Here is a 14,360-nt window from a genome sequence, read left to right as displayed (position 1 = left end):
TAAGGAGGCCAGGCATTAGGTAAGAATAACAGGCTTTGTGTACCTGATTCACCAGCTCTTGGTTTTTAGTAACCCTCACATGGTCCACAGAATCCAGGGGGATCCAGCCAATGCCTCGGAGCCACTCCAGGTCAGCTTTGTAGATAATCTGAGGGCAGGAGAAGAGATATGAAGCAGGGAAAAGTGACCCAGACACAAGGTTACAGATAGCAGATTAAAAACAACTTCTTCCTCCTCGGCCAGTGTGGCTGAGCTGATTGGAGCATGGTCCTGTAACTGAAAGGTCGCAGGTTTGATTCCCGGTCAGGGCACATGCTGGGTTGAGAGTGGGTCCCAGTAGGAACGCCCTGCAACCGATTAATGATTCTCTCACCTCAATGTTTCTCTCCCTGTCTCTCTCCCTCCCTTCCCCTCTCCTCAGAGCCGATAAGCATGTCCTCAGGTGAAGATAAAAAAACAATAAACAATTTCTTCAGCTTTTAAAGGATTTCAGTATCTTGTAGGTGTTGTCTCACTGACTATCTGGTGATTTCATCTGTACACCTAAGCAATATTTTTTTAACCTCTCATTGTGAATGGCACACTGTGCTGGGTGCTTTGAGGGATAAACATACAAAAGAAGCCCAGGCATAGACAGAAATCATTTTCAAAGTGGGAAGTGCGAGTGCTGTGAGAGCAAGAGTGCTCAAGTGCCGTGGGGGTTAAGGGCAGGGAGCCGGTGTTTGTTTACAACTGTAAGTATAAACGAAGGTTTTACCAAGAAAGTGGTCATTTTAAGTGAATTTAGTATATTTAGTTATATGGAAGTGCGTGGGACATTTAGAATAAAGGAAATTACACAAGTAAATGCTCATGGATTGTAGGGTAGGGGCAGGCAAGCTTCAAGTTAAGCTTGCTCTACACCTCCCCACCCAGCTCCTGGATTCTCCCAGCCCAGCCACAGCAAATGAAGAGGAGCTACTAATCTGATTCAAGTTCCACATGGTTCTTCACAACCTGTGAGGCAGGAGGTTTAAGTTCAGCATCCGAGTTACAGGCAGTCTTTCTGTTTCCAGATTGGTAGTAAAGAGGAGACCTCCGCAGAGCTTGCTCCTCGGGGCACCTGAGCACCGTGCGGATGCATCATTTCTGTTCCCTACATGCCTCTGGTGTCAGGAAGAGATCCTGATGCAGGCTTCGGTGCCAGGTAGCCTAAGTCACATCCTCTACCCTTGCTGTACCAAAGCTCCACATGAGAAATTCTGGGCCCTCATGTGGCTCATCAGTCTTTTGCGGCCCTTTTGCTTTGATTCCTTGCAAGCAACTACTTCCTAAATGCCTTGGGGAATGACATGCCTGGCAAAGCAAGAATGGGGCCTTTCCAGAGCCGTGACTATTCTATCAGGCAACGTAGTCAAAATCCCAACTCGGTCTCAATTCCCACCCAAGCCAATTATTGTTTTATATCAGCTGATAATTTTTCATGCAAATGTGAATGAGGAGTTGCTAATGCGATGGTAGGAAAGCAACAGGTTTTTTAAAAAATAACTTTGAAATTGGTTCAGAAATGCAGCCAGTCGGCAATGCTGTCACTCAACCCCTGCTCCTGACCTCTCTGTTCTTCACATCCAGCTTTGGCTCCCTCCATGAACAAACTAAATATTTAAGCTTCAAGTTTCAAAGAGTGGTGGCTCCAGCATACTGCTTATAATTCTCAGGCTATAACATATGTTTCTAGATAATTAAGAAATAAAAACCACTTACATCGCTCTGTAGATCATAGGCCTTCTTTGCCTGAATAACATCGTTTTGGTCAGGATGACATGTCCATTGGTGCAGGTAATGATGGTAATCAATATCGCTGGCAAGAGCCTGCCCCTCCTTGGCGGCCAACACTGAGACTGTGTCAGCAGGTATATTGATTTTGGCCTTTGTTTTATGGTAGTCCTCCTTGTATAGTCTGTCATTCTGAATTTGGCCTGCGTGCTCAAACCACACCAGCTTAGGGTCATCTCTCATGGTCGGGACACCCACATAATGACCTTTTTGCTTTACGTGTTCAGCTTTATATTTCAGCTGGTGGGAAGAAGCATAGAGATTCCATCAGTTTTATAAGCACACAGGGTGAAAGGGACTTTGAACATCATCAAATTCAGCCCCTAAGATTTTTGTGCCACACACCTCCACCCCGAGAAGAAATGACAAAACACATTGAAATAAATAAATAAAGATAAGAATTTATCAACTTAAAAATGAGAAAAAAAGGCATTTGTTTTCTAATTCTGGCAATATTGTGTTTGAAGGCCTAGAGAGCTTAGGAAAGTCAGGGAATAGAAGAAAAAGTAAAGATGGTGATGGATGTTAATCATACTCATTGTGGTCACCATTTCACAGTCTACACAAATATCAAATCATTATGTTGTGCACCTGAAACTTAAAAAAAATAAATAAATAAGAAAAAGTAAAAAACTCAAACACTAGCCTTTGAAAAAGCCAAGGGAAAAACAAAGGAACTCCCAAAGCCCATGGGAAAACAACCAGGAGGTCAGGCACTCTCACCGTCCCCACGCCTGGCCAGGCATGCCCAGCCGACAAGGCACCCTCCACTGCACTATGTGTTGACATAGCTGAGGTGCCCCCCGTGCAAGTTTCAGCCTTCACAAAGTGTGCTGTAGCAGGAGAATCGATTACCTCGCTCTGAACATCATTGCAGTGATGGGCGTGAACAAAGGGCACGGCATCTGGAGGCAAGATGTAACCTGTGGCTTTTTGTTTCTCCCAGCCTTCCTTGTAGAGGTACTAGAAGACAGAGGATTAAACTGAGAGGTCAGCATGGAGGGATAAATCGTGTGCACACATCTCCGATGGTTGTAGCACGGTCCTCTGTTCCCACACAAAGTCCCTGACACCTGGGTAAAAGCCATACCGGGTCCAGGATCCGGGCTGCCTCCTGGACAGTGTGCAGCAGCGGGGTTTCTGTGAGGGTGTAGTTTGATTTGGTGTCATTCCAGTCTTTCCGGTATTTAATCTGGAAACGAGAGGCAAGGGGTAAGTTACTTGATGCTAAGAAAAATAACGTAAGCAAGTGTTAGCTAGCATCAGTGATCTTAGTGGTTACGTCTGTATCTCAGACAATGATTGTTTGCTGAGTGCAAGTAGGTGGAGAAGCTTTGGAGGTGACATCTATATGATTGCGAAATATTAGAATGACAGCCAAGTACTTACGTCATTTAGGATCTCCCCACTTTGTTTTGCTGTGACATAATCCACTCTGTCATCCACAGGAGTAAAGTTCAGTGTTTCGATTTTTGTGCGATATTTACTCTATGGGAAAGAAAATAGACAGGTGTCACTGGTCCTATGTGAGCTGAGAACGATAGGCTAAATTCGAGGATCCTTTTCTGCTACAGGCATAGAGCACCATACGTGAATGGTGTCTCCTTGGCAGTTTGGCTTTCTTTTTAGCATTTTATTTTTTAACAAAGGGGCCAGCTTTTTATAGATTTTAAAGTAGCAGGTTTGCTCAGCTCCCAAAGTCATGTAATGGATCATTATGTACGTGTATCTTACGTGCATCATAAAGCTCAACACATGTTTTCCAAATGGACAAATGTCTCTCAAATATTTTCCTGTTGCTGCCAAAATAAGTTTTTCATTTATACAATCCCAAGCATCAGTGAGTGTGTGGGACTTTGTATTATGGATGTCGTCCTATAGTGTCATAGCTGTAGTAGAGCTTATTCTGGGGAAGAAAGTATGCTTGACTTAAATGACAGAAATTGAAATTGTTTAAATTGTTGGTAGGGTATGGCCAAACTGTGGCTTGTGTATTTCTGTTTAGTCATTCAGGATAAAAGATGGCAAGAGAAAATGCGGGAGTACCTCACTGAAGATATCCCCAGCATATTTGGCGTGATTGACAGAGACGGAGTCGTTGGGCATCCACCCGATCCCGCGCAGCCATTCCAAGTCGGCCTTGTAAATAGCCTGTGAAAACAAGGCTGGGGTCAGGTCAGCAACCCTAGCCACAGTCCTGTTTGTTGTGCCCACAGGTCTGATGGAGAAATACGATTTAAGAATGATACACTCAAGCAGCCAGGCAGGTACCGCAAGTAGATTAATTAGGAGGCCAGATGGTATGATAAACTAAAGGACATACTTTTTATTTAAAAGACATTAGCTGCAGTTCAGCTACAGATTATTGTCGTCAGGGCTAACACACGTTCAGAGCTTCATCCTCTGATTTTTCAAGAGAAATGGGAAATCCTAGATTTGCACCCAAAATGTCCTAGTCTAAAAACATTGGCAACCTCAAAATTTTTACACATTGTGTCAACTAAAAAGCATATCTGTGCCAACATCCTTTCCATGGACTGCCCATATTTTACTTATGATATGAACCTCTTTTGCTACTTAAATTCTATAGAAATAATATAATTGTCCTTACCCTGTAATGATTAAGAACTATATTCATGTTACCATTTATTTCTTGACACCACGTCTAGAGGTGATTTTGATATTATACTATAAGGTGTAACTAAAACTGAATTCTTGGCTGTGTAAGACATAAAGTTATGATATAAGGACTTAATGACAAAATTCCTGGGAGTCATGGCAAAACAGAGAAGAGCTCATCCTAAAACGCAGGCCACTCACATCGCTTTGCAGTTCGTAGGCTTTTTTGGCCTGAATCACGTCGTTCTGGTCAGGCAGGCACGTCCACTGGTGTAAGTAGTTGCGATAATCAATGTCGCTGACCAGGATCTGGCATTTTTTCGAATGCAAGATGGAAAGCATATCCACAGGGCTTTGGAACTTCGTCTTCCATTTGGCCCAGTTCAGCCGATACTCTCTTTCATTCTGAATCTTGCCAGCTATGAGGGCCCACCTGATCCTATTGTCATCCCTGGCTGTGAGGGTGCCCACGTAGTGGCCCTTCTGCTTCTCGTGGTCAAGCTTGTATTTATACTGGGGATGCAAAAACAAAGCAGATGGATCACAGTTTGTTCTGTTGATGCAGCTAGGGCATTTGTTCGAAGAACGGAGACGCTAAACAAGGCCACACTTACATCGCTGGCAATCTCCCTGGAAGCCTTGGCGGCCTGTATGGGGATGGCGTCCAGCCGCACGTCACAGCCCGTCTTCATTTCCTCCCAGCCTTCCCGGTAAATTTTCTGAGGAGAACAAAAGGCGTCATTCCAGGTTCAGATCTACCAATGCAGCCAAGGGCTCAGGTGGAATTATTATTAGAGGGATACAATTTTGAAGTCCCAGAACCAGGTAAAGAAAAGAGAATAGGTGAAAGAATCCTTCTGCACCATGCCACTGAAATAAAAATCACGTTGGGGTCCAAGTATCTGGGGGTGACAAGAGTTCTTTCTTTTTAATTTGAATCACAGCTTTGAAGTAGTTGTTCATGGTTTATGTAAAGGAGTTTAGTTGCTTCTGGTATTGCTAGCTTTGGGATAAATGTATGTCCAAGCATTAATGGGCTATTACTGAATTTCTTTAATTCAATAATTCAATTTATGTAATTAAAAAATTCAATTGTGTAATCTTCAGAATCATAAGCTTTGTACATTTGTGGGGTTTTCCCCCCAATATGATTTCCTAGATCTTATGTGATTGAGGATGCACATTGTTTGGGGATGTTTCTGCTAAAGCACAATTGGGTATTAATAGCCATTTTTTAAAAAATGTAGTCTTTTTGTTTGTAAAGAGAAGTTAATTAATAAAGTGACTAGTTTACAGATAACTTTAAAAATATATGTTCATATTTAAATAGGCACATTCTGTATTGACAATGTCAAAAAGACTCAGAAATAAGAGTAATTTACATGTATAATTTAGAAAACATACCCATCAGTATGGGATCTTGAACAGTGCAGAAAGGACGGGTGAATTTCAATTGTTGACAATTTCATGGCCTTTTCACATCTGAACCATGAGTGTTCAAACAAATTTTGTCTTTGTAAGCATTGATATGTTTTATAGTAATTTTTTTTCAAGTTTTTGCATGAATTTGGGTGGGCTTATTTTAACACTTGACATTATTTTCTGTACAAAATTAAAAGTATTCTCCACATTTAAATGTATTATACTAGAGAATATTCAATGAAAACTTATCATTATGTTATTTTAATTTATGTTTTAATTTTATTACATATATTATTACATTATTTTTCTTATGTTTTACTTTTTATTTGCTTATATAGTCAAATATATATTTTTTAAAGATTTCATTTAGTTAGTTTTAGAGAGAGGGGAAGGGAGAGAGAAAGAGAGGGAGAGAAATATTGATGTGTGAGAGAAACATCAATCAGTTGCCCCTTTCAATCCCCCAACTGGGGACCTGGCCAGTAATCCAGGCATGTGCCCTGACTGGGAATCAAACTGGCAGCCTTTCAGTTTGCAGGTCAGTGCTCAATCCACTGACCATACTAGCCAGGGCCAAATATATTTTTTATTTGAACTAAAAAAATATCTGGCTTGAGAACAAACTTCTTCATCTACTAACTTTGAGAACACAGACAAATTTCTTAATCTTTTAAAGTCTCATCCTTCCTATCTGATAAAATAAAATAACCATATTTTACTCATGTGATTAATTTGAAGATTAAATACATCAATTTAAAATGAATTTGCCTGGTTGCCTATAAAACCGTGTACAAATATTTGAAAAAATGTTGTGCTTTCTAAATGATGGGGAGGGTTTTAAATAGTGGCTTTTATAAAGATTATAATAGTGGTGGCACCATAAAGAAAAATGTACATTTTGGTTAGCACTGCAAATAGGACGTTTGATTTCTTCCAAAACATAAGCCATTCTCATTAGTATCTGTCTATCTAATAGCTAAATATCTAAAGTTAATAATTTTACTTTTGGCATAGTTTCAATTATTAGCCTTGCTTATATCATCATATCAATGGTAGAGTTCTGGTATTTCCAGCTGAGAAATTTATCATGTGAAAGAGAGCACATGAGACTTTCCAGAATTTTCCTGCCACAGATGCTTCTGGATCAAACCAAATTGCTGAGGAGGCCATGCTGAAATGAAGAGGTGACTGCCTCTCCCTCCAGTCACTTGACAAGAGTACACTGCACCATGATATTGATTCAGGTCCCCCCCAAAATGTATCAGTGCCCTAAAATTTTGGTATTTTTCTCAACCCTTGAAAACATTAGCTCCCAAGTGGCTCGTTATAATGGAGCTGATGGTGCACACTTTGGCACATGGTGAGGAATCTGCTTGCCAGGCTCCTTCTCACACAAAATGTATTATTATTATTATTGTTTCTGTGAATAAAATTTTTAAAATTTGTATTTATTTTCCATAACCATTTAGTCCCCCTACCCACCCCCCAAACAATGACTACACTGAAGTCCATACAAAAGTTTCAAATGATGGTGAATTGCGCTAAGGTAGTGTTCTTCTTCCAAGGTCTTACTTATTCTACACAGAAGAAACCTCCGTGGTCCACAAAGGTGGTATGCTCTTGAACATACCTGAACTGTGTAGTTAGCCATGGAACTAAATTCTCTCATTTTATCTAAAATATTTTTAAGTTGATTCCCTTGTTTCTCCCAGGCATGTTCTGACTTATTATGAAAATATAATAATTTTATCTTTTTTCTTTCCAAAATTTATCTCTTATTCTTATTCTTACTTAATAACTTTGGCTCAAAAGAGAAGCTTACTCAGCTAGAAGTGTGGGAGGAATGTTAATGGGCCTCCTTATTTTATTCCTGACTTGAATAAGAAGCTTAGTTACTGAGGATGAGCCTGGCCTTTGATTTGAGATTTATTCTTTTAGTCACATCAATAAAATACTCATTTATTCTTATTTTGCTAAGATTTGATTTTAAGAAATAAGAACAGGTATTGGGTTTTCTCATATGTCTTTTCAAATCTGATAAAATGAGCAGATTTTTCTCTTTTGTTCTATTATATTTTTAGGTTTCTGAATATGGAATCCCCTTGGAATTCCTGAATGAAACCTAGTCATTTGGGTTATGTATTTATGTACAACTGAATTTGATTTGTTCATATTTTATTTAAGGTCTTCCTCATTATTATTGGTCTAGTTTCCACTAGTGAAACTATTTTGACAAGTTTCGGTAACTTCTTTCTTTGGGCTTCAGGGTAGTTTGTTTGGTTTTGTTTTTCCTCCAAGTTTTGATAAAGAATTCTTCTGTGAAATCACCTGGGTGACCTTAGCATTTGAGAGGAGAGAGAAAAGTCTTTAACAACTGTCTTAATTTCTTACTAGATGTTTTTATTCCTTTTCTGAGGTCAATTTTAGTAATTTGTAATTTCCTAGAAAAGTTGCTATAATGTGGGTTTTAAAATTAATGTGCAGAGTTTTGCAAAGAATTCTCATACTGTGAGTTCATCTGACTCCATCATGAATTCTCTTTCTTGATTGTGGGTCTCTTTATTCCTCTCATCTTTCCGGTACTTATTCCCTTCTCCCTGCTCTTATGTTGACCCTGGCTCACCAGTAACTGACCCTGCCCAGCCATTCCGAGCCAGGGTCTGCTCCTTTCCTCACTCCTGGCCCAGGGCTGATGGAGAAGAGTCTTCCCTGGCTCCACCAGTCCACCTTCGCTCCCTTGGCTATGGAGGGGTCCACTGCAATAGCACCAGCTGAGTGACTTTTAAACAAAAAGGGAGTCTGTCGCGGTACTTACATCGCTCACATTTAGAGCATTGGCTCTGGCGAGATTAATTTCTGGAGTATCTGGCATTATGTGGATCGAAGTTTTATCTTTGTCCCAAAGTTCTCTGTACTTTGGCTATGGAAAGAACCAATAATAACAAAATTATTTCATAATTTGTAATTTTGCCAGTTCCAATGCACAACTTTCAATTTTTCTGATCCAAAACTTGTTCATATTAAAATACAGACTTATAGAGTCTTTTCACATAAGTTGCTCAGATTTGATATGAAATCTGTATTAGTACCTTTTATTAATACTTTGAATTTTTGTTTAAAATTAACTAAGTACTAATACAACAACCCTGTCAACACCATTTATTAAAATCTTTGCTATCATCAATAGTATTATTATTATATTTCCAATCTTATTATTTCCTTTATTTATAAGACTAATCTAATTTTATTATAGAGAAAATGGTGACTTACAATACTAATGTTTTCAGCATTTGATTTAGCCAGGACAACTTCTGGGGTGTCAACAATACTTGTGTACTTGAGGTTCACCACCGGTGTCCGGTAGACACTGTCTCGCAGGATCTCCTGGGCGTTTTTGACCCTCAGGACTTCGGGTGACCCATCAGGCATCCAGCCAATACCGCGCAGCCACTCCAAGTCAGCCTTGTAGATAGCCTGTGAGAGAAAATAGGGTTAGCTAGGAACAAGTTTAAAAAAACCTGTAGTTAAAATAGGGAAGCAATTTGTACATTATATTTTAATTTCCACAAACCATACTAAAAGCTGAGCATTGTTCTGATGAACATAATTTCTCATTTGCACAGCAGTGTTCTATTCTGCATGTTTTCTGTCGCACTGGGTCTATGTTGGGGTGTATGTGCACATTTAAAAAAGCAGAAAGATGTACAAGGAGCTCTCTGGGGGATGCATGGAAAATTTTTGAATAGTATTAAGTAATCATCATACTAGTCAATGTAGACTTCAAAAACAAGAATAATGGGCTCTCCAGTAAGTTCTCCTCAAGGCAGACGGAATGATTTTTGTCAAAATTTGTAATTCCAATCTGATGTCACAGCATTCCCCCATCCTGTGGCTTCCCATTAGTCTTAGGATAAAGATCAAAATCTTTAACATGAACTGGAAGGTGAGAGATGATCTAGCACAAGTCTCAACCTGTTTTTGACCTGTGCATTCTGTCTGTGTTGACCTTTCAGTGTGCAGTTTGCATACAGCCCCCTTTGCACATGTTGGTCATTCTGCTGGACTGTCCTCTGTGTCCTCCTCACAAAGCCACCTCCTACTCTCTCTCCATATCCCCACTAAATCAACACTTCCTTCGGTAAGCTTTGCCACCTCTCATAGGGCTGGAGATCACTCCTTCTCAGCCATCTCACATTTACTGATCTTCTCTAACATCTGTTTCTTTGTTAGCAATGTGAATCCTCTAACATTCTCTAAAGGAACTTCGTCTTATTTCTTCACAATTGTATCTTTAGTGCTCAGCACAGTGCTTGACACATGGTATGTTTAATAGATTTAACTAAGATTTGAATGCCTACCCTAGGTCTACAATTTTGATTTTAATTGGGTTTTCTTTTTCCAAGATAGCACCTCCCTTTGAGTTGGGATTTTCATTTTCTTGGTTATCTAAAGCTCTTTCCCCAGACACAGTGTTGGGAACCACCCTGCTTGGTTTCAGAAGCTGTAACCCCCACCAAGACTAAGGCTCAGGGAGTGACTTTGGACTGTAAGTCACCAAGGAGACAAAAGCTTATCTCCCTGGCAGGAGCACTGCTTCAGCCCCTTTTACTTCACCCTGCCTGACCCCCAATGCTTGGTTGGTTAGCCAATGATGGGTAAGATTCCCCAAGGGGGGAACGATCTAAGACGGGCATGATCATGTGGGAGGCCTCCAAGGAAGGACTTTGGGGACTACAGCAAAAGGGGGTGATGGACCCTCGCCCCTTGGCTTTGACATAGCCTGAGTCCTCATTGTCTGCAAGAAATCTCCTAATCTCTTGGCTGTCTTACTTCCCTTGCTCCATCTAAGCCTGAAACAATGACAGAGGGTGGTGCAGCCCTGTGCTGGAAAAGGCAGGTTCCCCAGGCAATCAGGCCTAAGAAAGAATATGTAAAATCCTGTGAAACCTGTTTTGTTTGGAATGCCCTCAATTAAATGATAAGGGTCCAAACAAGAAGTAAGTTTGTTCCTCAAAATTTTACAGCTCTTTAGTTATCTGACCCTGACTGAAAATAGGCCCTCAGAGTTCTTTGTTATCTATTGTTTGATCTTTACTGCCAGGCAATGATTAATGAGCTTTATCTGTATTCCTGTGCAAATGAATCCAATAAAAGGCCAACAGGGAAAAGGCTCTTGGCCCTTCTCCTTTGAGAGATTGGCTACCTTTCCTCCCCGAGCAGATCTTGTCCTGGTAGACTTATTCTCATCCGTGGTGACCAGGGGGGCCCTGCGGGCAGAGCACCAGCCCCCCCACACACAGGTAAGTGGTTAACCATATAAAGTTGCTCTATGTTAAATACTAGTTATTAATTTTACTAAAAACTATGGTGTTCTTCAAAAATGGTATTTTAATAACTAGTTAATATGATACACATACCAGGCTAAAAAGATAGTAAGAGAAGTGAAAAATATAGGAAAATTTCTATCTTAATGAAGAATGGCATATGTTTTAGTGTATAAAGTTTGATAGATATCCAGAACTCAAAAGAAGGATTCTCAAAGAGAATTACATACAAATTTTGAAATTTCCCTTCTTCGCTTTCAGTATACTAATGTGATTCAGGTTAATGAAGAGACTGCACTTCTTTAGAAAATGGCTTATATCCACAGGTTGGCAATTCATTTCAAGTGATGGGTATACTTTCCTGTAGGAAACTCATTCATTATGAGAAAGCATCTCTTGAAACTTAGGGGAACCTAGTTCACAGAATCTAAAAAAAGTATCCCTTCTAAGGAGAAATAAATAGCCTGAGGGGATTCATCATTTCCAAGACATTGAATGGGCATAAAGTATGAGTAAATCTAAAAGTACTTTGGGTGAATTAATGAAACAGCATATTGTGAAGCACACCCAGGTAAGGAAAACTAGTGAGTCTGGAGAGTGCTGCTAGCCTTTCAAATTAACTTTCGGGAAGACAGCCCTGTCCTTCTTCAGTACACAGTTGAAGAACCTTGACAACTCTTATGTCTAATAAACTACAAACACTGAACATGTTAACTAATCTATAGAAAAATTATGAAAAGGAAAATTTAACAGTGACAATGAAAACGTTCTGAATAAACCCAGCAGTGAGGTAGGGAATTAATAAACTTGGTCAAATACTAAAGACAAGCTGTTATGTAGGAAGAGTTGTGTTTGCCCAAGTACTGGAAAGAGTGCCCAGGCAAAGCTGTGGAAGGCTTTCTCCCTGGGGAGTGGCTCACCCCTCACAAGCACACACTTACGTCACTCTGCAGGTCGTACGCTCTCCTGGCGTGGATCACATCATTCTGGTCAGGAAAGCAAGACCACTGATGCAGGTACTGGCGATAGTCCACGTTGCTTGCTAATGCCTGGCCTTCTTTGGCAGTATTGATGGACACCATGTCCCCAGGGATGGAGATCTTGGCCTTGTGGTCATTGTAGGCCTTTTTATACAGCCTGTCATTCTGCATCTTTAACACGTTTGCTGCCCAGACCAGTTTAGGGTCTTCCTTGGCATTGCGACATCCAATATAATGGCCTTTCTGTTTCTCATAAGCAGTTTTATATAGATACTGGTGGGTGGGAACAGAAGAAAGAAGAGTTGTTTTTTCAAACTCAGTTTTTCTACACATCCTGTTCAAAATAGCTCCATTCCCCTACACGACTCTCTTGAGGGCACTGTGAGCACCCCTAAAGTGAGAACTGTGCTTCCCAATTGTCCTCCAGTCCAGGCTTGTCCTGTGTTTCCTACAATTTAGTCACTGTTCAGCACCCTCACATGTTTCGCCACAAACATGTGCCACATACACTTCATACTTGAAGCCAACTTGATTCTTTGTTCACATAAATTTACTTTTAAAGTGTAAGCTTGACTAATTTTTATTTTAAAGTTTATAATTCTATCTAAATAGGATAAAATCTGTATTTTCTAGCACTCATTAAAACAAATATATAACCATTTAAAAATGCTTGTTTATGTACTGCATAAAATTTTCACAGGTATCACCTACGCATCTTGCACTTTGAGCAATAACGCAATTCTTTCTACCCATAAATCCCTAAGTGCTTATAAATTAACTTATATTGAGAAGGTATTGGAAAGAAAATCAAAATCTGTGCTTAAACATAAGAAAAGCAAAACTAAGCAGAGATGCATGAGGAGCATCAAATTGTTGTAAAAGTTGTTCTTGAATTTGGGATTTGAAAACAAGACTCTCATAACAATGACCTCCATTTTACTTAAATATAATTCCTGAGGGAATAAGTTAAAGATTAGGATGGAATTAACTCCCTGTGTGCCTACTAGTTAGTGTTTGTTAAAGCTGGGCAAGGAGGAGCTCTTACATCACTGGCAATATCCCTGGAAGCCTTGGCATGCTGGATCCCAATGGCATCTGCACGCAGGTCATAACCGGTCATCTTGACGTCTTCCCAAGCTTGCTGATAGTGTTTCTGCAAATGGAGATTGTAACACTACAGTCAATCTGAAGAGGGAGCTACTGAGTCAGCATTACTGACATGTTCAAGAACATGTTAACAGTTAACACTGAAAATTAATCTCCCCTTATGATTTATAAAATAAGCTGGTTTCACACTGAACTTAAGCTCCAATAGATTTTTAATGAAATTTAGTAAAGTACTCTCTAATAACTTTTTCTTAAGGAAAGAAATTTAGGAGACAGTAAATCATGTGAAAATGAGAAAAAAAATATTGTTTGGCCTTTAAAACAAAAAAATCAATGCTGGACCACTAAAAAGAGAACTGAATAGTACTATGCATACATATGTATGTTTACGTTGTGTTTTGGCAAAACCACTGCTTCTTCCTTCCAACAAAGATCTAAAGACATACATCTCCATATTTTAAACACACATGTAGGTGCGCACACACATTGGCCTAAAGACTAGAAGTTAAAGTAATGGCAGGGAAATGCCTGTTGCTGAACTCTTGCTGGAGCACACAGCCGGAATGTTCAGTTAGGCAGAAGGCTGTGTAAACCAAGTGGATGTGTGGTGTCTTACGTTGCTGATCTGGATGGCGTTGAGTTTGGACTGCAGCATTGCTGGAGTGTCAGCTGGCACATTCACATTAGTCTTCTCTTTGTCCCAGGCTTCGCGATACAATGGCTGATAAAAATGAAAAACAAAGCATAATTGATTAGTAAATAAGTTAAGTACAATATGAATAAAATTATAGGGACAATTAAAAATTCTCTTTGGAGGTTCTCCTATGTAAATATAGATCACATTTTTTTAACTTAGAAAGTGTCAATAGTAACTACATAGAGGAATACATTCATGTGTAATATAATCTAAGTGTAAAGTCAGTCAGAGACACAGTAGTGAAGTGACTCTTTTGCATTTATTCACATGTACTTTATCAGGCAGGTAAACCCACATTGTAGTTAACAACCCACATTGCTGATAACGTCCTGGCTCTCTGAGCTCAAATAAACTACCATAGTGACTCATATTGCTGCCCCTGGACTTTTCAACTTA

General features: G+C 39.8%; 1 protein-coding gene across 21 annotated transcripts in view; it reads right to left on the bottom strand.

Annotated features, from left to right (window-relative positions):
* The window catches only part of NEB (nebulin), a 199,106-nt gene that overhangs the window by 70,791 nt on the left and 113,955 nt on the right, over nucleotides 1-14,360 (bottom strand). For all 21 annotated transcript variants that reach the window (XM_045855577.1, XM_045854126.1, XM_045854714.1 and 18 more), the window contains 13 exons: nucleotides 13,884-13,988; nucleotides 13,206-13,313; nucleotides 12,122-12,433; nucleotides 9,127-9,330; nucleotides 8,672-8,776; nucleotides 5,049-5,153; nucleotides 4,636-4,947; nucleotides 3,862-3,966; nucleotides 3,205-3,303; nucleotides 2,906-3,007; nucleotides 2,671-2,778; nucleotides 1,744-2,055; nucleotides 44-148 (listed from right to left, as the gene is read on the bottom strand). In XM_045855577.1, the coding sequence (XP_045711533.1) occupies nucleotides 44-148; nucleotides 1,744-2,055; nucleotides 2,671-2,778; nucleotides 2,906-3,007; nucleotides 3,205-3,303; nucleotides 3,862-3,966; nucleotides 4,636-4,947; nucleotides 5,049-5,153; nucleotides 8,672-8,776; nucleotides 9,127-9,330; nucleotides 12,122-12,433; nucleotides 13,206-13,313; nucleotides 13,884-13,988 (2,082 nt within the window). The remainder of the gene's footprint in view (nucleotides 1-43; nucleotides 149-1,743; nucleotides 2,056-2,670; nucleotides 2,779-2,905; nucleotides 3,008-3,204; nucleotides 3,304-3,861; nucleotides 3,967-4,635; nucleotides 4,948-5,048; nucleotides 5,154-8,671; nucleotides 8,777-9,126; nucleotides 9,331-12,121; nucleotides 12,434-13,205; nucleotides 13,314-13,883; nucleotides 13,989-14,360) is intronic.

Source organism: Phyllostomus hastatus, unplaced genomic scaffold, assembly GCF_019186645.2.
Source record: "Phyllostomus hastatus isolate PE091 unplaced genomic scaffold, TTU_PhHast_1.1 phas_contig_1, whole genome shotgun sequence".
Taxonomy (NCBI): domain Eukaryota; kingdom Metazoa; phylum Chordata; class Mammalia; order Chiroptera; family Phyllostomidae; genus Phyllostomus; species Phyllostomus hastatus.
The sequence above is the reverse complement of the archived record's forward strand: the minus strand, read 5'-3'. Positions and strand labels throughout refer to the sequence as shown.